Consider the following 18,930-nt stretch of genomic DNA (forward strand, 5'->3'; position numbering starts at 1 on the left):
GACACGGGTGCAGCTCCTGGTGTCTTCTCACAGAAGCCACCCCTGCAGCCCCCCCCACTACAAAAACCTTGCCGTGCAAACCCAATGCAATTTTTTTCCTACTTAGGCCACCTAAATCTGCCACGTGAGTCCAAATCCAATGCCTGTTGTGAGGGTTTTGTGCCATGGCTTTGTCATTGCACCTGGAACAGAAAGTTACAGCAGCGGTTAATGAGAGAGAGCTCGAAACAAAGAGAATGTGCTTCCCCCAGAGGAAAAGGCCTGTTGTGTCTGATACATGGATTCTTACCTGCAGGTTACGACTGTCCGGCTACTGAAGGGATCTTTGAGTATGCGGCAGCTGTGGGAGGAGCCACCATCACCGCAGCCCAGTGCCTGCTGGACGGCAAGTGCAAGGTAGCAATTAACTGGCCTGGAGGGTGGCATCATGCAAAGAAGTAAGAAAACAATCTCTTCCCTTGTGTTTTCTCACCTGGTGTCTGAACCCCGCCTCCTAGCTCCCAGCTTCCCTGCAAATCCTCAGGGTGTGGTGATCCAGCTGGAAGAGAGAGCAAGGTGTGAGATGGGTGAGGGAAGGCAGGAGGTAGATAGGAAAGAAGCAGAGTGTAGGGCAGAGGCCTGAGAGTAGGCTGGTTACTGCCCAATCCTGGTGCTATCATGGACTGCAGTGCGGGTCTGGGGCAGATATATTCAGAGGTGTCCCAGCATCCGTTGATACTAGGTTATCTCTGGGAGTTCAAGTGGGAATTGATTTTTGCAAAGCCCATAGAGAAGGGCTGTGGAGAGGCGAATGATTGGTGTTGCTCCCAACTTGAAAGAGGATGGGAACGTGGCGACATGTTGTCCAAATTGTTTTGTGTGGCTGTTTTGGTTTCTTAATAAGAGGTTTGAAACAGTGCAGGACTGACCTCTGGTTTTCCCCATGCTCTGTGGGTGGCTGTTTGCTCTGAGCTGTAATGTCAATAACGATCTTCCAAAACAACAGGAGAGGAAGTAAAAATTTCATCCCTGACTCCTGTGATTCTGTAGTGGTAAAATAATTTGTTTCTATGGCTTCCCCATTTTCTATGGATGTATGTTTTATTTTAACTTGTGTCCCCCATGTCCCAAAACATGAGGCCTGTATGCAAATTCAGACAACACAGCACCCTTCCTTGTCTCCAGCTAACTGGCCTTTGCAGTGCTGTTCTGTTTCCCTGGGGAGCCCCAGAAATTAGCATGAACCACATGTCTAACCCTAACAACTTGTACATGAGTGTGCAGGTTTCTCTTCTTGCTCCAGTGACTTTTCTGACCTGGCAGAGAAACTCTGAAGGTGTAACGGTAGTGTGCAAACTCCAGCGATGGCAACATCTCATCAGGACCTTTTTCCTGGTCAGCACTTTGCTGAGTATGGGTTCAACTACGGGTTGCTGAGAAAGGAGAGAGTTTAGCTTGGCTGAGCTGAGCCCTCTTGCTCTTCACAGGAGGGATGGCTTTTTAAAAATCTTCTGTTCTTTTTTATCTTGATTGCATGACTTATAAAATGCCTGTAACAGGAGAAATCTTAGCAGTGTTGCTGCCACTGAGCTGTGCTATGAGCACTGTTCTGGGAAGCAAATAATGTCTGTTTAAAAAAGGCATTTAATACTTACTGATCCCAAAGGAGCCTTCCCAGTCACCCAGTGAAGTGACATGGGATGCTGCAGGATAGGCAGCAGCTGTGGTAGGTGCCAGTCCACTGTGAAGGTCCAGCCAGACTGACACCCAGCTGCAGGTGCCTGGTGCTAGGACGTGTGTCCTAGCAAAATACATGTCCTTTTGTCAAAAAAGACCTGCTGTCTGGTGGCTTGGTTACTTTCCAAGGTCATAAAGGTAGGAATGGTAACCACTGTCACCTGGGGCTTTTGAAGCTCCCAATTCACTGGTATGCCTTTGGGGCAGAAGGTGAGATCTGAGTCAGTGCCTTTTCTTGACCCAGCCCTGCCCTCCCTTCCGGCAGTGACAGACCGAGCTCTGCTGCGTGGATCTGGGGGGGTAGAAATCCCAAGTGCTGGCCCTGAACTGCAGCTCTGAGGCTGGTCAGCCTCTCTCCGAGCTGGTGTCCTGCTCTGCTTGGCCTGGAGTTTGAAGGAGATCGTGTGTTACAGCATGGAGAGAGCCCAAGACATGACGTATTTCACTTTGCTTCCTTGCGGGCTGGGAAGGATGGGAGGGGTACGGTGTGTAATCACAGTTAAGGAAGATTCCCAGGATACCTGCTAACATCCCAGTTCTCAGCATCACTGTAAATGAACAGTCACTGGGAAGCATCTGTGCTCCATGACATTTGCAAGGACTGAGAGCAGATGCAGTTCTGCCACCCTGTGCTTGCTCCTCGCCATTTCCAGCTGTTTACTCAGCAGGGAGTGTTGGGGGAAATGAGCCAAGTGCTGTGGGTGAAAGTCAAGAAGCATTTCCAAGAGGCATTTCCAAGAGACTCCAAGGTCCTGGAGTCGTTTGAGCCTGGGGAAGAGGGGTTTGGACACTCCTGTTGCAAAGTATAAAGCTTTGAAATCAGCTATCCAGGGCTGACTAAGAGTGCATATGGGCTAGTGCCAAGTGGTGATGGGGACTTGACTGCGAAGCGAGTCTGGAGTAGGATTAAGAAACTTTCTGGTTCCTTTGATGCCAGCAGTATCGTAGCTGCCCCCAATATATGTCAGGGATAAATCTTTCCGTGCAACATCTGTCCTCTGTTTAGCTGCTGGGGCTCTCTTCTGACTGAGCCTAGGAACTGTATGGTGGGGGACTGCATGTGGAGCATCTTGTTTGCGTTTTCCTGGGGAGGAAGGGAGAGTGTTGCATTGGGGAGACCTTCGTACCCCGAGACTTTGGAACAGAGCAGCGGAGTGTTCCGACTGCCTTGGACCTGCCTTTCACTGTCAGGACCTTCCTGGGAGCTGTGACCTGGACAGCAGGGATGGAGTGGCTGCCTGCCTGTGCCTGTCCAGCACTCACAGGAAAATGGCCGAGCAGGACTGTCCAGGGGCCCGTCCTCTTGCTGCAGAGGGAGAGGAGGTACAGCAGAGAGTGGGTTTGAGTCCAGTGGCTCTGAACTTCTCTAAAATATCTCAGGTGCAGAAAGCTAACGTTTTATTTGTGCAGCAGTGAAATGGTCAGAGGTACCCTGCCAAGCCCCCCATGGGTCAGAGCCTCTCTGCAGCAGAGCCAGCTGATTCTTTACCAGCTGCCAGCAAGCCTAGGGTTGAGAAGTGATTGGCACAAGCGGTCATGTTCTCTGTGCTTCCCAGCCATGCTTTGAGCTGCTCTTGACCCATCCCTTGGTCGCTGATGGGCCTTGGCCAGGCTCTTCATCCTCCTCTGTGCCCCTGCGAGGTGGAGACTTGCAAAGCGAAAGTGACAATGCCAAGATCAGTGGCAATTGCGTTGGTGATGTTCAACCTCACGGACATTGTTTTCACAGAGATGAAGCTTCTGGCTTCTGTTACCTGAACGACGCTGTCTTGGGGATCCTGCGGCTGCGCCAGAAATTTGACCGTGTCCTTTATATTGATTTGGATTTGCATCATGGGGATGGTAAGACCCAGCGCGGGCTGCAAACAGCACACCCGCACAGACTCGGGGAGGAATGGGAGAAGTGAAGGCCTGTCGGGGCAGTAGAGCTTTACCTGCTGCAACAGCCATGGCTTTGCCTCCTTCAGTGCAGTCAAGTTCCCTCAATCCATTTCTGCCTTGTCCTGCTTTATGGATTTGCCCTGAGCTGCTCATCAGACCTCTCCTGAGGGTCTGGGCAGCAGTCTTGTACCTAAAGCAACAAACAGCGTGTTCCCATTCCAGTAATCCCCCCTGCCAGTGGCTCTCCAGCAAGGACTTCCCCCAGTCCCTTGTCTCTCATCCTGGCAGAACAGCTGCCGACAGTGTTTAATTGTTTAATGCCACCAGTGCAAGAGGGAAGCAGTCAGTAGTAAATGGTGCTTTTAAAAGAAGGCTTGACGCTGTAAAACTAAAGCCAGAGCTGGCCTTGCTGAAACTGTTCTCTCCTTCAGGGACGTTATTTCAACACCATTCAACATTTCCTCCTCTCCTAAATTTTATGGTGTGTTTCATTTTGCTCCGTTTTCCCCCCACATTTGGTTTCTGTTAAGTTTCCTGTTACTTCTTTCTCCCTCCCCACCCCCACTATTTTAATATGTCTTTAAGGAAGAGAAAAGGCGTGTTGAACTGCAGCAGCATTAAGAAGAAGTGAGAGAGCCCAGTAGCTCTGGTTCTAATCAGCCAAGCTCTGGCCAAGGCATCCCTGCTCAGCTCCCTCCCCCAGCCTTGAAGGCCAAGTAATACAGGCGAGTGCTGCTAACGTGGGCACTGACCTGGGGTATTGAGAACCATTCAGTACTGATTAGCATGAGACCCGCCAAATTCATTTCAGTTGTGACCTTTGCTGCAGTTGAATTCGGGTCTCTGGTGATTAAGGATGGATTTATTGAGCCACATCTGGTTTTGTGCTTTGTTCGTTCTGTTCCTGCTCTGCTTGCTGCCCCATATTTATTGAGTGGCTCGTTTGTGTGTTTAGACTCTGTCATTTATGGGAATGATGCATGAAAGGTTTTTTCTCTTCCCTTTTCTCATAGGAGTTGAAGATGCCTTTAGTTTCACCTCGAAAGTCATGACTGTTTCTCTGCACAAGTTTTCTCCAGGATTTTTCCCAGGCAAGTTGAACTTGGGAGATTTATGTTAATTTGGTTCACGCATCACTGATGAGGTCCCAGCAAAGGCAGGCTACATCCCTTCTGTCCAGCAGAGGTGTCTCACGCCTCTTCTGTTGATCCAGGAGAAGGAAAGAGGGGAGAACTAGATGTTTGGCATTTCCCCCTTTCTGGTTGTGGCTATGCTCTGGGCAGAGCCACTGCTGGTCAGCCACCTGCAGCCCTTGAAAGCTGTGTGACAGAATTGGGCAGAGGGTGAGAACCAGGTCCATCCAACCCCTCTTTTATTGGTGGTGGCAAGTGGACTTCTCCATAAGCATGCTCTCTGCTCTCATCTGAGACATCCCACACAATTCTCTTGCTGCTGATCCCCTTTCCCGTGTAATTAACCATGGGGTGTTTCTGTTTTTCAGGCACCGGTGATGTGACAGATGTTGGCCTGGGGAAAGGTCGCTATTACAGCGTGAATGTACCTATTCAAGATGGCATTCAGGATGAGAAATATTATCAGATCTGTGAAACGTAAGCCCTCTTGCTCTGATACAGTTTACTTGGATGGGATTTTAGAGAACAGAGACTGCACAGATTTTGTTTATTTACTATTTTTAATTACAGTCCTTCCTTAAAGCTTGCCCCTTCCCCTGTTACAGTTTTTGATTACAACAAACGTGGATCCTAGGAGGTCTGAGGTCTTGTCTGAATCCTTAGGCAAACTGAATATACAGAGGCATTTGTGGTGGGTGGCTGGAGGGTCTCTCTGCCACGGGTCAGCCTTGTGTGTTTAAGGAGAGACTGAGAAGGGACAAGTACTTTTTAGCTGTGGACTTAGGGCTAGATGCTTTTTCTTCAAATAAATGCTCTGAACCCTGACCATCTGTGAGAGATATGCTTGAGGCTGAGCTAAAAGTGTTTTCCAAGCACCTTTTGTCTATGCTAGAAGAATGAAAGACTGAAGGCTGAACGTCTGCCGGTGATTGAGCTGCCTCCCGGCAGGCCCTTCTGTCACTCAATTGGTGATGGAGGTCGGAGGTGTAAGTCACAATCTTGCCTGTATATCCAGGTGAAGGAAAGCCCTCCAATTTGGGGAGCTCCTTCCCATGTTGCTGGCCATCTCCTGACACTGATGGGAGGACATATCGTGTGGCACTGGTCCTCTTCCAGTGGCAATCGCATTGGGGCTGTGAAATTTTGACTGCCATTCTGGGTTTACTTGAGCAGTTGCAGAAGACCATTCTCTTCCATCTTCCCTGTCAGCCACTGACTCTTTTAGCTGTTCTTCTGACTTCTCTGTCAGCCGCTTCCTTCGGGGGCTGGCAGGGGCGCAATGAATTGGATACTGCTAAAAGAAAGAGCTTGGAGAAGTCTGAAAACTGGCAACATCTGTTCATCTCTGCTGCAAGGGCAGGCAGTGCAGCCCTGCCTCGGCGCACTGCTCTGCCAGGGCCAGAAAGGAACGGCTGGGGTCACCTTGTCTTCGCGGCCCTATGTTGCTCATGAGACTTCCCTGAACTTGTTTGTTATTTCAGGAACAGAAAAGGGGCAGAACATCCCCTTTGCACATGTGCCAGGTGAGTGCACAGCCCACAGACCACACGGTCCTTGCTGGCTGCGCCATACCCTGGCCACAGTGATGGGGGTACCATCCCACTGGAGCCAGCTGTCACAGGTCAGAGGTTCCTGTGCCCACAGCTGTGAAATGGTGAGAGGTCTTTGCCATGCTCATGATGCATCTCGATGCAAAGTCAGTTTTCTAGCTGGGATTAGTCTGCTGTTGCAGGGAGGTGTATCGGGAGTTCCCAGACAGGCTTGGAGCTCTGACGGCGTGACTGAGCTGGTCTCCCTGAGGGATGCAGCCAGAAGGGGAGAAGAGTCCTGTTCCCACTGCCTTATCCTTGGCTGCCCACTGCTTGGCATGACCAGGTGCTGGGTGCTGCTCCTTTCCCCTCTTTTCCTTGCCATGAACCAGTTTACAGAGTTAACCTAGCAGAAAACTAACCCTGCTAAGCAACTTTCTACTAGTTCAGCTCTCTGAAACTGCACACCATGGGATCAGAGCAGCTCCATCATAAGCAAAAGGAAGGGGCTGGGAAGGATGGGTGGAAGGGACTACCTGCTCCTGTATGGTCAGTTTAGCTTTGTCGTCAGCTCAAGCTTGTAGCCTGCATGCCTGTGAGGGTCCATCAACATCTGCAAGGGCCTGAGACTGCAGAGCAGTCCTTCTGCTGATTTCCTAAAACAGCAGAAAGAATTACTCTGTTCCTGAGCACAGCATGGGGCAAGAAGGGGGCTAAGCTACCCTTATGCATTAACAGAGATCCCAGCAGCTACAGACAAATGCTGTCACGTGAAGGAGATGTTTATCATTTAGCTAATGTCTGCAATGTGTTTTGAAAATGAAAAGCCCTGGGAGAGAGAGTGAACTTTGTTTAAAACTCCTCATGGAGCCAGCAAAAACCTGCAGGGATGGACTAAAATACTCTTCTCCGTCCTCACTGGGAGACCTTGCTGAGAAATAGTAGGAAGCCTTGGCCTGAAGTGAGTTTCATTGGGGAAATAATAGAAGGACTCATGATAATGATTGCATTTTGGTGGAAGTGGAAAAGCCCTTTGCACAGTGAGATCGGTGAGGGGGCAGGGGACCCCCAGTCTTTCCTAGCGAGAGGTGAACTTTCCTCTGCCCGTGTTATTTCACATGCATCTGCCCATTTCTGGTGGGTCCATGAGGAATGTAAAGCTTCCTAGGGAAAAGGTGAGCTGTTTGAACTGACCAGCGTCAGCTGCCTGTCTAGCAAAAGTGAAGAAGCGTGTCCGAGGGAGATGGGGGAAGAGGGACCCAGAGACAGCTCACAGGAACTAGATGTGCTTGCAGAGGTCTGAGTGCAGGCAACGACAGCCCTCACCAGCAGCAGACAGTGTCAAGAAGCCCTACAGTGTTGGAAGAAAGCTGGTTCAGTCCTCCTTACTCCAGGGAAGGGTAGTACAATGTGGGCCTTGGGCAGAGGTGGAAGCCCCTCTCATCCATCCTGTCCTTGACATCTGCAGAAGAGAGGCTGACTTTGAGTCCACTCAGGAAGGAAGCTTATGCCAATTTGACCGCTCTTTTCTTGGCGCTGTGATTTTTACCATCTGCCTCAGTTTGCTTAGCTTGGTGGGACTGTGTGGACAACACGGCCTGGTAGCTGTTAAAACATGAGTGGTGTGAGTAGCTGTCGGCTACCTGGCTCTGCTAGGTACCTGGGGTGCTGGGGCCTGGCTCTCGGCATGTTCAGGCTGTGCTGCCATACCCGGGTGAATACGCATACTGAATGGAAATCCTGTTTTCCCTCAGGCTTGCATATTTGGTCTCGGGGCGGAGGGTGGGTTGAGTTTTTTCCCAGAGTTTTTCTCATCACTGGTCGAGTTTTTTCCCAGCGGTGCCTGTATTTCAGTAGTGAATTTGTGGTGCTTGTAGAGCTGATATCCTCAGCCCTGCAGGCATCTGCCTTGGCAGACCACACTGAGCTCAGTGGGGTTCCTTGTCTGGCTGCAGTGACTGGCTAAGTTTCTTGGGGTGAATACTGATAAATGCAAGCTCTTTGTCACGGGGAAGCAGCGCTCTCATTTGGCACGACAGTGATTTCTAATTGCATATCAAATAAGAACTGGTGATGCTTAGGTTCTCTTAACCAAGGCAAAAGCATTTATTACAGGGATCACATCTGTTTCTGCTTTAGCAAAATAAAAACACTGTTGTGAAAGGAACATGGTTTTCTCCATTATTTGCCTTGTATTTTGGGCTTTGGAGCACAGCGCTGGTAACAGGATTATTCCCTCTGTGGAGTTCATAATACTAAAAATCTCCTGGAGCAAAGCCAAATGTCTGACATGCCCAATTGCCTTCTGCAAGAGAGAATGCTTCTAATAAACTATCTCCAGGACACTGGCCCTGCTGCATCCCAGCATCCGCTAGAGTAGGGGGAAATGTATTTCTACCTCAAGAGCCATATGGGAGAGAGGAGAGTGAGAACCTAGACAGAGCCTTCCTCTGTTCGTCCTGTCCTGGTGAGAGGTGTCTGAGAGTTTAGCATTGTTGTTTTGCCAGACCCTGCTCTTCACTGTGACTTTTACAGGGGAGAAAAGCACCTGAATTTGGCTTGCAGCCCTTCCGCTCAGGGCGGCCATTGGAAACGTGTGGTTTGATGCTACCACTAAGCTGATCAGGACTAGATCTCCCTCCCCTGTGTTCTCAGTGATGCTTTTGCCTTCATCAGCCTTGTGATTTGAGAGCTAAACTTACTGCAGGAATGTAGTGAGGCAGAAGGCTAACTGGGAGCCGAGGGAGCGTAACTGGTATGAGGGGGGTGGGAGCAGAGAATGCAGAAACCTTGAGAGGCATCGGTGGATCTGAGGGACCAGGGCCATGCCGCCAGCATCCTTCTGAGCCACGTTTGCGGTAACCTCTACCGCTTCTCCTCTCCACAGCGTGCTGAAGGAGGTGTACGCCGCGTTCAACCCAGACGCAGTTGTGCTGCAGCTGGGGGCAGACACCGTCGCCGGAGATCCCATGTGCTCTTTCAACATGACGCCTGAGGGAGTGGGCAAGTGCCTGAAGTACGTCCTGCAGTGGCAGCTAGCAACTCTCATCCTGGGAGGAGGTGAGTGCATGCGCGTCCTGCTGTTCACAAGGAAATGTGTTTGTCCTCCTGCAACCCTTCCTTGAGTGTGTGCCCTTGGGCTCAGCACTGACTGGAGTTTAGCAGAGTGACTGCTGGGCAGCGTCAGGAGGGCATTCTGTGGTGCAGTACTGTTTTCACACAGACCTGAAATCCTTGATACCAACGGGTGCAAGTCTCAATCCTGACCCTAAGATCTTGAGTTAAAGGCTGCTTGGCTCCTCTGGAGAAGAGCAGAGGCTGTTAACCCTGATGAACTGACCCTGGCTTCTCAATGGCACCTCTGATTCCCATCTCTGCTGATCAGCCCTTCAGCGCTTCTCTTTGCAAGTGAGCGCTCTGTTCCCAAACCTGCCTCTGGGCATCTGGCAATGAATGATTTTGTTTGGATTCAAGGAGGGACTCGGGAAAAGGACTGGCTGCCTGCACGGCCTGTACAGCAGGCCTGTACTCAGCCTGTACTCAGGGCAAGCTAAGGTTGACGTAGTTCTGCCATGCTGCGTAACCAGCTGCTTGTCCAGTGGGGAGAGCACAGGACAGGCTTTATGCAACAGAGCATTTCAGAGCAACAAAAGCCACTGTGTGCCAGGGAGAGCCCCCCAGCTCTGTGCCTGGAGCCGTATCAGCTCTAGCTGTTGTCTTTTTTGACATGAGGGAGATCAGGTATAGCATGTTAAGCCTAAAATTTGATGTGCTTAATGCACTTTGTTTTGGAAAGCTTGCGACTGTTCAGTCCTGCTGTGGCATGTCTGTGGGTATGCTGGGAATGGCACCTTTCAGGCAAAAAGAAACCCCAAAACTTTTGTCAAAAATGAGGGGCAACTATTTGTCATTCGTGAAAATAACAAAGGAGTGTCCCACTACTGCAGCTTGTGGCAGCATTTGAGGTGGAAACTGGGGGAGGAGTCAATACTTGCGGGGAAAAAAAAAAAAAAAAAAAAAAAAAACACCACCAAAAACACTCCCCCAACCCAAAGAGAAGGGAATGTTGAAAAATATGGTCTCCCTCTCTTTTCAAAGTGGTTTTCTCTCTTACTATTTTAGTTGTCTTTTCTGGAAAAAACCTTCTTCTGAGTCTTTTGCAGGATTGCTTTCAGCTAAGGTTTCTCCTTGTGGGCTCAAGTACCATTGCCATGGAGGTGACCATTACCATACTGACTGTGAAACCTCATTTACTTGTAAAGCAGTCGCAAGTTGTACTAATGAGCTTCATATTTGTCCTCTCAAACATGAAAGTGCTGAAGAGCTCACCAGCAAATGGCTGGGCATGTCTATTATGCTTTATGGGTCGAAGGCTGGCATTAAAAAGCAGGAATCCCTCGTCTCTACTGCTGCCCTTGCACTTCTCTCCCTGTTACCTTTGAACACCCCTCCTTGTTGCCAGGAGAGAGCCCAGCGCATGGGGCTGGGGGCTCATGCTGAGTCTGAGATGGTGGCTGGAGGATCCTGGCCTGTGCCACACTGGGTGTAACTGGGGTTCAGTTTGGGAGGTCTGCCCTGCATACAGTGTCATTCGGACCTGGCCTTGTGTAGCCAGCAGGTGCAAAATGCAGTTTTTGGCACAGCTTAAGTGGATGAAATGAGCTGAATTCATGTAAACTACACGTGTTACCTCCGCAATTTGTTCCTTCCACTAAAATCTCTCCCTCTCTCTTCCCTTTCCCCACTCTTCCTCCTCCAAAATCGCAATTCTTGCTGGAGACAGGAGGCTACAACCTTGCCAACACAGCTCGCTGCTGGACATACTTGACTGCGGTCATCCTTGGGAGAACTCTGTCCTCCGAGATCCCCGATCACGAGGTAAAGCTTTGACAAACCCTCCCTTCTCCTTGCACGAGAGCTGAGTCGTTCTACCTAATCCAAACGGCATCCTTGCCGCTCAATACTGTTTTGTTGAGACACTCTGGTAACAATAACGCACTGTCCTAGCAGCATAGTGGGTGCTTGTTCCCAAAACCCGACGCTGTCCGCATCTTTTTGCAAGGGATCTCAGGCGCCAATAAGCTCCAGTCTCAGATAATTACAGAGAGGGTGGGGAGGGGGAGTCACCTGTTTGCTCAAAGAGCTCTTTGGGATGTGCACATACTTTTGCCAGGAAAGAGCCAGGCCTTTCTCAAGGCTTTAAATTTTAGCCCTGCTTATTGACTTACAGAAAGTACCAGGTGCTTTGAAGCTTTTCTGACCAGCAGTCTTGCAGCGGGCCATGGGGCCAGGTGCTGTTCATGATCACATATGAGCTGTCTCAGTTCCAGTGCTGGTGCTTTTAAAGTCTTGAGTGGGGCTGGACAGCTGGTTGGAGGGACACAATCTAGACTGAATTTGGGTGAAATAACTATAGGTTCATAACAGGTCTCAAACCGCAAATCAGTGGTATTGACCCTACAGAAATAAACCTGCGCGTGCAAAGCAGTTGAAGCCTACAGTGACTACAGAGGAGAATTATGGTTTTGCCCTTATCTAAGGATCTCACAGACCAGTATGCATGAGGAAGTAAAGTGTTTGTGTGGATTGAAACTGGAAATTCATCATTACAGAAACTGGTGATTACAGATGCAAGATGCTTTTTGAGAGGTGTCATGCTTAAATACGATCCTTTAACCAGGTTTCTGCAGAAACAGGCTTTAAACAAGACTCGTTCTTTTGTATATGTGGGAAGTGAAAAGGGTGGATCCCTCTGTAGGACTTAACTGCTGGTTAGGTTTTGCCTGCTTGTTGTTGCTCTGAGCAGTTTATTTGTTGTGTTAATGATTCCTGCACCGAGTTCCCTGAAGGATAAGAGCAGCTTGGGAATGAGTTGATTGCAGGATATCACAAGGTACACAGTGGGGCCCTGTGTGGTCTGGCTGCTCCTTCTCAAAGGAAGTTTTTTGCCAAGAAAGATTGGACCAGATGACCCTTGAGGTCCCTTCCAACCTGGTATTCTATGATTCTGTGAATTTGTATGCCCTCCTGGGCTGGCTGGCACTTGGGCTCGAGGGCTGAGCTGGCTGCGAGTTGTGGTGCTGCTGGTGGCCAGCCTGTTTGGGTTCCCCTTACACTGAAACAGTGCTTGTGGTTTTGTTTCCGGAGATGAGATGAGCTGCTCAGGGTTCACCCTGGAGGAACAAGTTCCCAGAGATCAGTCCAGCCTGCCTCTTGGAGCTGTGGTGCAGCATTTGAAGAGGAATGAGCTGGAGGGAGGGGAAGCGTGGTCTGCCTTGGATGAAGCAGTCAGCTGCTGTTCTTACTTGGGCACCTATAGGAGAGTTTTTATGGCAGGCTCGTAAAACCAAGTGCCTGCCATGAGCAAGCACATCTTGACTCCTCCACTACAGAGGGGGTTTAGTAAGAATCATCTCTGGGGTGGTGACGTTAGCCAGCAAAGCAGCTGGTGAAGATCAGGAGCACAGCTGCAGTGCTTATTGAATGCCAGGTGAAGTGGCTGGAGTGATGGTTCATCATAGCCAGAAAGCTCTTGGGTGAATGGAGTTTGCTGGAAGTGAATCAGGAGCGAGTCAGAAATCTATGGTGCTCTGCTAGAATATACATCAGGTCCACAAAGAATGCGTGGAGACACTGGCATATGATAAGTTGTCTGATTATTTTAAAGTCTGTGGCCATGTGCTTCATCAAAGGTAATAAAGTAGCCTTGGTGATAAAGTGACCTTGGTAATAAGAAATAGCCTTGGTACATAAGTTGAACGGTTCTGGATCAGATACCAGCTAAAAGATGGTTATATTCATGTCAGTAAGCAGCAGCCTGCCTTTAGGGAATCTGCATCTCTTTTGGGACTTGGAGGAAGTGGGTAAGTGAACTGCAGCAGGGTTCAGATCCCCAGTGACGAGTTACCAGGTGGAAGCGGTGAAGTCGTGTTTGAACAGCATGAGGTACAGTATCCTGGGGCATGGCCCTTAGGTTGGCATACAGACTTCTAGTTACAGCTCTGCTCCTTAGTAGAACAAATGGATGTATGCTCCCTGGCTTTGAGGCATTGATGAACTGCTAATTAAAAGGCATTGGGAGGAGTGTTGCCTGTCAACAGGTTTATCCCATTATTATCGGCCACAGAGCCTGCTGGTGGCTGGGACTGCCTTGTAGCTGAAGGTGAGATTTTGGGCTATAGTGTGTTACCCATGTGCATGCAATGCCCTGGAGCCGTGTAGGGCTTGCCCTGAACCAAGGTGCGAGCCAGCTGTCACACTTGTGTTTTTGCCTGCAAGTGGCCACTGTGGGCTGCTTCACAGTCAGGAAGGTGTGTCCCCGATCAGCTGTTTTTGCCTCTCCTAGAGGGGTGCTAGCTCACATCCTCTGGCAGGAAATCAAGAGCTTCATTTCTAGTCTCACTAATGGCAGCAGATGCTATTTTTCATTTACATTCATAATTCTGTTCTGAAATGCATTAAGCGGTTTGTATCAACAAGTACCCTGAAAGCCAGAGCCACAGGCTGATGCTTACAGTTTTTCAAAGGATTTCCTTTATCACTTTTAAATGTTTTCTTGCTTCTTCCCATCAGCATTGGTCTGTGTTTTCAGCTCTTGAACCACAACCAAGATCAACAATTTCTGAAACCAGCTATCTGGACAAGAACATTGAAGGATCATCTTTGTTTTCTTTAATATAACTCTGGTGCAGTTACCTGCCCCCTCCATCCTCCTAAACTGGATTATTTCATAATGCTGAGCATAGTATTTACTTGCCCAGGAGTAAGGGCAAGTAAATTGTGTTTTCATATTGCATGCGGTGAGGCCATTTGCATTGAAACAAGAGATGTCCAAACTTTGCCCACTGAAGGGTTAGGATAGCAGCTCACCCCGAGCCTGGGAAGCTGTGCCCAGGAGCCATGGGGTACATCGTCCCACGTTTGCTCTCATGCTACTGCACACAGCGTAGCACTAAAGACAGCGCAGTGTGCGGTGCTGAATCAGCAGAATGTCTGCCATCCAAATCAGATGGAGCATGTTTGCTTTGAATGGCTTTGCTGATCTGTGGTGCTTGTGTGCATTTGTGCTCTGTCTTCATGGTCATGCTAAATGAGACATTTATAAAGCCTCATTAGCCTTGTGTAGTCCCTCCAAATACGCTCACAAACCAGAGAAGGTAACATTAACAGACTTTGGGCAGGAATGGAGGAAGGAGGGCAGGGACGGAAGAGACCCAGAGCATGAGGCTGATGTACCTGGGCATCTTAGTGGACCGTGGATGTCCGTAAGACTTACAAGGAGCGGCTGGGGTCACTGGGTTTGTTCAGCTTGGAGAAGAGAAGGCTGAGGGGGGACCTCATCGCAGTCTACAACTTCCTTAAGGAGGGCAGCGGAGGGGGAGCTACTGATCTCCTCTCTCTGGCAACCAACGATAGGACACGAGGAAATGGAATGAAACATCAGTAAACTAATGTGAAACACTTTCATAAACAATGTTGAGATCTTTTTGTAAGGTGTGATTTTTGTGGGATTTACAAAATGAGGAAGGCCAAGGGAGCAGAGCATCCTTGTGTGCAGTGTGAGCAAGATGGCCTGACAGGCCCTGGCTCATCAGGCAGAGTGGTGTGCTCTCAGCCCTGGCCTTCTGGCTCCTGCCTGCTGCCCTCCTGAAGGTTATTTACTGGGGAGAGGTTAAATGTTGCTCTGTTTTGCACCCAGCTGGGGAGATTTTGCCTCTGTGTGATTTTTTTTGTGTGCTCCAGCTGCACTTGCAGGAATCAAGTGTTTTGCGTGGGATACCGACTGCAAAAATCCAGGCAGCAGTGAGCCTGTGGCATGTTCGGTGTTGGGGCCCCGGAGCGGTGCTTGCAGGGCACTTTTTGAGCACGATGTGTTGGGGAGGGAGGTGTTGGCAGCTAAATGAAAGGGACTGCCGGCCAGTGACCAGCACAGGGGGTGGTGATAATACAGGGCGCTGCTACTGTGGGAGGAGGTCCTGGGGCAGACAGAGTCCCCGTAGGCCAGTTTGTAAAGATCTTCATTCTTGAATTCAATCTTTTATGCACTTTTCATGGCCAGGGATCAAAGAGGCAAGCTGTGGCCCTGTTAAGATACCACAAACTGAACACAGTCAGGTTCCTGAACTGCCTCTTCTCCTGGGGACCCCAGGAGGGTTAGAAGCAGGAGAAGTGGCATCTCAGCCCTGTCAAGGGAACAAAAAGGACTTTGTACCTGCTGTACAACCTCCGCTTCACTCCACCACAGCCCACCGCTGCTCCCAGAAGTGAGCGAACAGGAGGCCAGGCCTTTCTGAGGGGATGCAAGGGGCTTGGGGCAGGGAATGGGACAATTTGCATTTGGAGGTGGGGGGAAAGCTGTCACAAAGCCCTGATTGTAAGTAAAGCCCTTCTGTTGTTTCTCACCTGTGTGCTGGGGCATGTTGCAGTGTCTGCTGGCCACTCAGCTGGTGTTGAGCTGGATGCCTGGCCCGGCAGACAACGATTTCCAAAAGTCAACAGCTATTCCACAGAGCTGAAGAGAATTGGGAAATGGAGTTGAGCCCTTTGTAGCAAAAGCCGTTTCCCCTTCCCAGCCCACAAAAGCTTTCTTCCCAAACCATGCATCTGAGATTTTTTTTTTTCCCCCGCGCACTGCAAGAAAGAGTTGTGTCATGGTTATGTCCACTGCAAGTGTTTCTCTTTCTCCCTTGGCCTGGACGCTGGACTTTGCTCGCTTGACGTGTTGCGATGGTCTTAAATAGCATGGGAGGATAATAGCATGGGACTATTAAATAGTCTGGAGGATGGTACCTCCTTCACCAGTCAAGTGAGCAGTATTGTCCAGGAAGCTGTCAGTCTGTCTGTCTCCTCTCTGCTGCAGTAGCTGATAGCAGATACAGGGGGATGAGTATAAAGAACAGTGCGAACACAATTTTTCTCTGGGTGCTCTTCCAGTTTTCTGTGATGTATGGCCAAGAAGTATCCTGCTGTCTCTATATTTGTCCTGTTGGTAACATGTAAGATTTGGTTTGTGAGAGGATTCAGCATTATTATGGTACTTACGTGTTTAAGCTTGTCCTGGGGGCAGCTGTGGGTGTTCAGCACTTCTCTAAACCTGTCCTAGTCAAGTGAGACCCTGGGCAAAAAAAAGAGCGCAAGGCTAGCGACTGGCTGTGCAGTGTGCTTTACAGGACTTGCCGAGTGCACACAGGAAAGGGGGTAGCTGTTTCTCCAGGGTGGCACGCTTGGGGCCATCCTTTTGGTTTCTGTAATTCCTTGCTCTCCATCTGGTACTTGATAGGGCTGAATTGGCTGAGCCTCTGGTTTGGAGCGAGGCAGGGACGCCTGGTTGTATGCCAAGATGCGATCCAATATGCACCTTGCATGGGGTAACACTAAAGGTAGGGGCTTCGATCCCACCGTTCTTCATTAAAATCCTGCCTACCATGAGTAAGGCAGGGGCATTACACCTGAGAGCCCACTCTGCCACCTCGGCTTGAGTTACCTGGAGCAAGTTCATCCAACTCATTGAACAAGGATGACAGGTCCAGTGTCCATAGGACCGAGGCTTCAGGTGATGCAAAGGTCTGTACCCCCTGTAATGGATAGAATTCATGTGCGTGCAGCAGTCTCCGTCTGCATCATCCGAGTTTTCTGTCTTCTGGATATTCTTCCAACAGTCAGGTAGTTGCAGGTAGCCTGTTTATTGCAGCGTGTAAGTCTTACTGTGTGGAGAAAATGTGGTGGGGTTTTTCTATGTGAGAGATTGCTAAAAGATACCTATGAAGGGGTATATTGGGCTAGTAACAGTTACCAGGACTTTCATTTTAAAAAATAAATGAATTAGAAAATTGCCTGGGTCATGAAAACTGGACATGGAAAAAAAATAATTACTTTTAGATATCAAAACTCCCCTTTCAAAGTAAACTGGCACCCAGTACAGCAATGTTCTCTTTTGTTTATGCTCAAGGGCTTTATCTGGTTTGAGGTAGTGGAAGCAATTGGGCTTCCACCACTTCCTTCAGGAAAATTTCCACTTTCAAAAAGATTTCCGTCGCAGGAAATGCTCAGATTGGTCCCCTCAGTTTGGTTTTGTCCCAGTATCCCCAGTGCCACCAGTGTTCTTAACCAACTCTCAGGGCTTTAGACCTCCCAGCTGGAGACTCCAGCAGCTCCTCTTGCAGTGTAAAAATCTGGTTCTTCCCATCCTTTCTTCCTTGGTAAAGCCTTTCTCGCCAATTTTCATTCTCATTGGAAACTGCATCATTGGGTTTATAGCTTAAGTCTTTTCTATACTTTGAAATAAAATGGGAAGCAGTGCAGATGTGCAAGCAAACCTGGGAGTGATTTCTCCAGCTGATTTGCACTTGGTTCCTTGACAGTGGTTTGGGTCAGTGCCTGAATGTCTCTTAGAAGAGAAGAAAGTTGGGTTTGGGGTTGCTGTTATGCTGTCTCTGAGGTAGAGACAAATGCAAGAATTTCTGGTTACTTGGTTTCATGTTTGGCTGCGGGTGTCTAACAGAATGGCTCTGTAATAAGATTACAGCAGCAATAAACACCTTTTTTGACATCGTTTCTGAAGACCACCCTGGCTTGGAGAGGAGAAAAATTGTTTTCCAAGAGTGGAAAGCTCTTTTGAAGCTCAGCTAAAAAATCCCCTCTTGATCCAGTCTAGATTTGGGTACTTAAGTAAATGCAAGTTACTTTGAACATGGCGACACTGCCATAGGCAGGAGGCAGGAACCTTGCTGCAGTCGGACAGCCGCAGGTGATCTGCAGTGAAGTTGACGTCCTTCTTACTGTTTGTCCTGTTTTCCATGAGATCAGAAGCCACGGCAGATCCTGAGCAGTTGTAGGCTTGTCTTCACTGCAGCTAACGTTGCCTTTTAATTTGGATGCTGTCCCCAAGCTGCCTCCTCTCCGCACAGACCAAACTGCCTCATCCTGATCTTGTGGGCTTTCAACTGTGCGTGCAGCGTGGTGGCGGCTTTACTCAAACCAATAACTCTTCCTTGTGTCCATGGTCCTCCAAGGTCTTGTCACTCACGGAGGAAGAAGAGTCAACTGGAAACATTGCCAGCTGGATCTGTTTACTTGTAAGCAGGAAATTCATAGCTGAGCTGATAAACCAGTGAAGCTGTGAAAAGGCTAGTCTTTGTGTTGGATGTGATGGTTAGAGCCTGGGACCAGGAGGGGCCAACTGGGAAAATGCTGTTACTTGCTCATTTGCAGAGGGCATGTGCAGGCTGAGCATGTGAGGACCAGTGTGTGTCTTCTTCCAAACTCTTCCAAACTCTTGTCTTAGTAACTCCAATCTCCACCTCTGTCCCAGCCTTTGTATGTATTAATCTATGCCTGGTGAATCTATTCCACTTGACATGGGAATCCCAGTTGGCTGACAAAACTCATGGGAGAGTCCCTGCCAGGTACTTGCGTACCCCCCACGTTGTGGCTTTCCTGTGATGCAGCTGTTCAGCACGATGCTCTGTCTTCTGGTCAGGGATGGCACAGGCTTTGGCATGCACGAGAGCAGGAGTTTGAGATCTACTAGCCTCTCACCCTTGAGTGGATGTGCAAACCCTGTCTTTAAGGCCAGCGTGGGAGCTGTAGGCCAGCGTGGGACAACTTGTACTGGATCGTGTTGTGCTTTTCCCCCAGGAAAGAGCGTTCCTCCAGGGCTGGGAACATCCCGC

At 49.3% G+C, this 18,930-nt stretch overlaps 1 protein-coding gene across 1 annotated transcript in view; it reads left to right on the forward strand.

Annotated features, from left to right (window-relative positions):
- The window catches only part of HDAC8 (histone deacetylase 8), a 38,577-nt gene that overhangs the window by 3,548 nt on the left and 16,099 nt on the right, over window positions 1-18,930 (forward strand). Inside the window, exons 3-8 of the mRNA XM_009586840.1 lie at window positions 296-437; window positions 3,446-3,558; window positions 4,611-4,688; window positions 5,099-5,207; window positions 9,147-9,319; window positions 11,043-11,137. Of these exons, the coding sequence (XP_009585135.1) occupies window positions 296-437; window positions 3,446-3,558; window positions 4,611-4,688; window positions 5,099-5,207; window positions 9,147-9,319; window positions 11,043-11,137 (710 nt within the window). The remainder of the gene's footprint in view (window positions 1-295; window positions 438-3,445; window positions 3,559-4,610; window positions 4,689-5,098; window positions 5,208-9,146; window positions 9,320-11,042; window positions 11,138-18,930) is intronic.

The sequence above is a fragment of the Fulmarus glacialis genome, unplaced genomic scaffold, assembly GCF_000690835.1.
Source record: "Fulmarus glacialis isolate BGI_N327 unplaced genomic scaffold, ASM69083v1 scaffold661, whole genome shotgun sequence".
In the NCBI taxonomy this organism is placed as follows: domain Eukaryota; kingdom Metazoa; phylum Chordata; class Aves; order Procellariiformes; family Procellariidae; genus Fulmarus; species Fulmarus glacialis.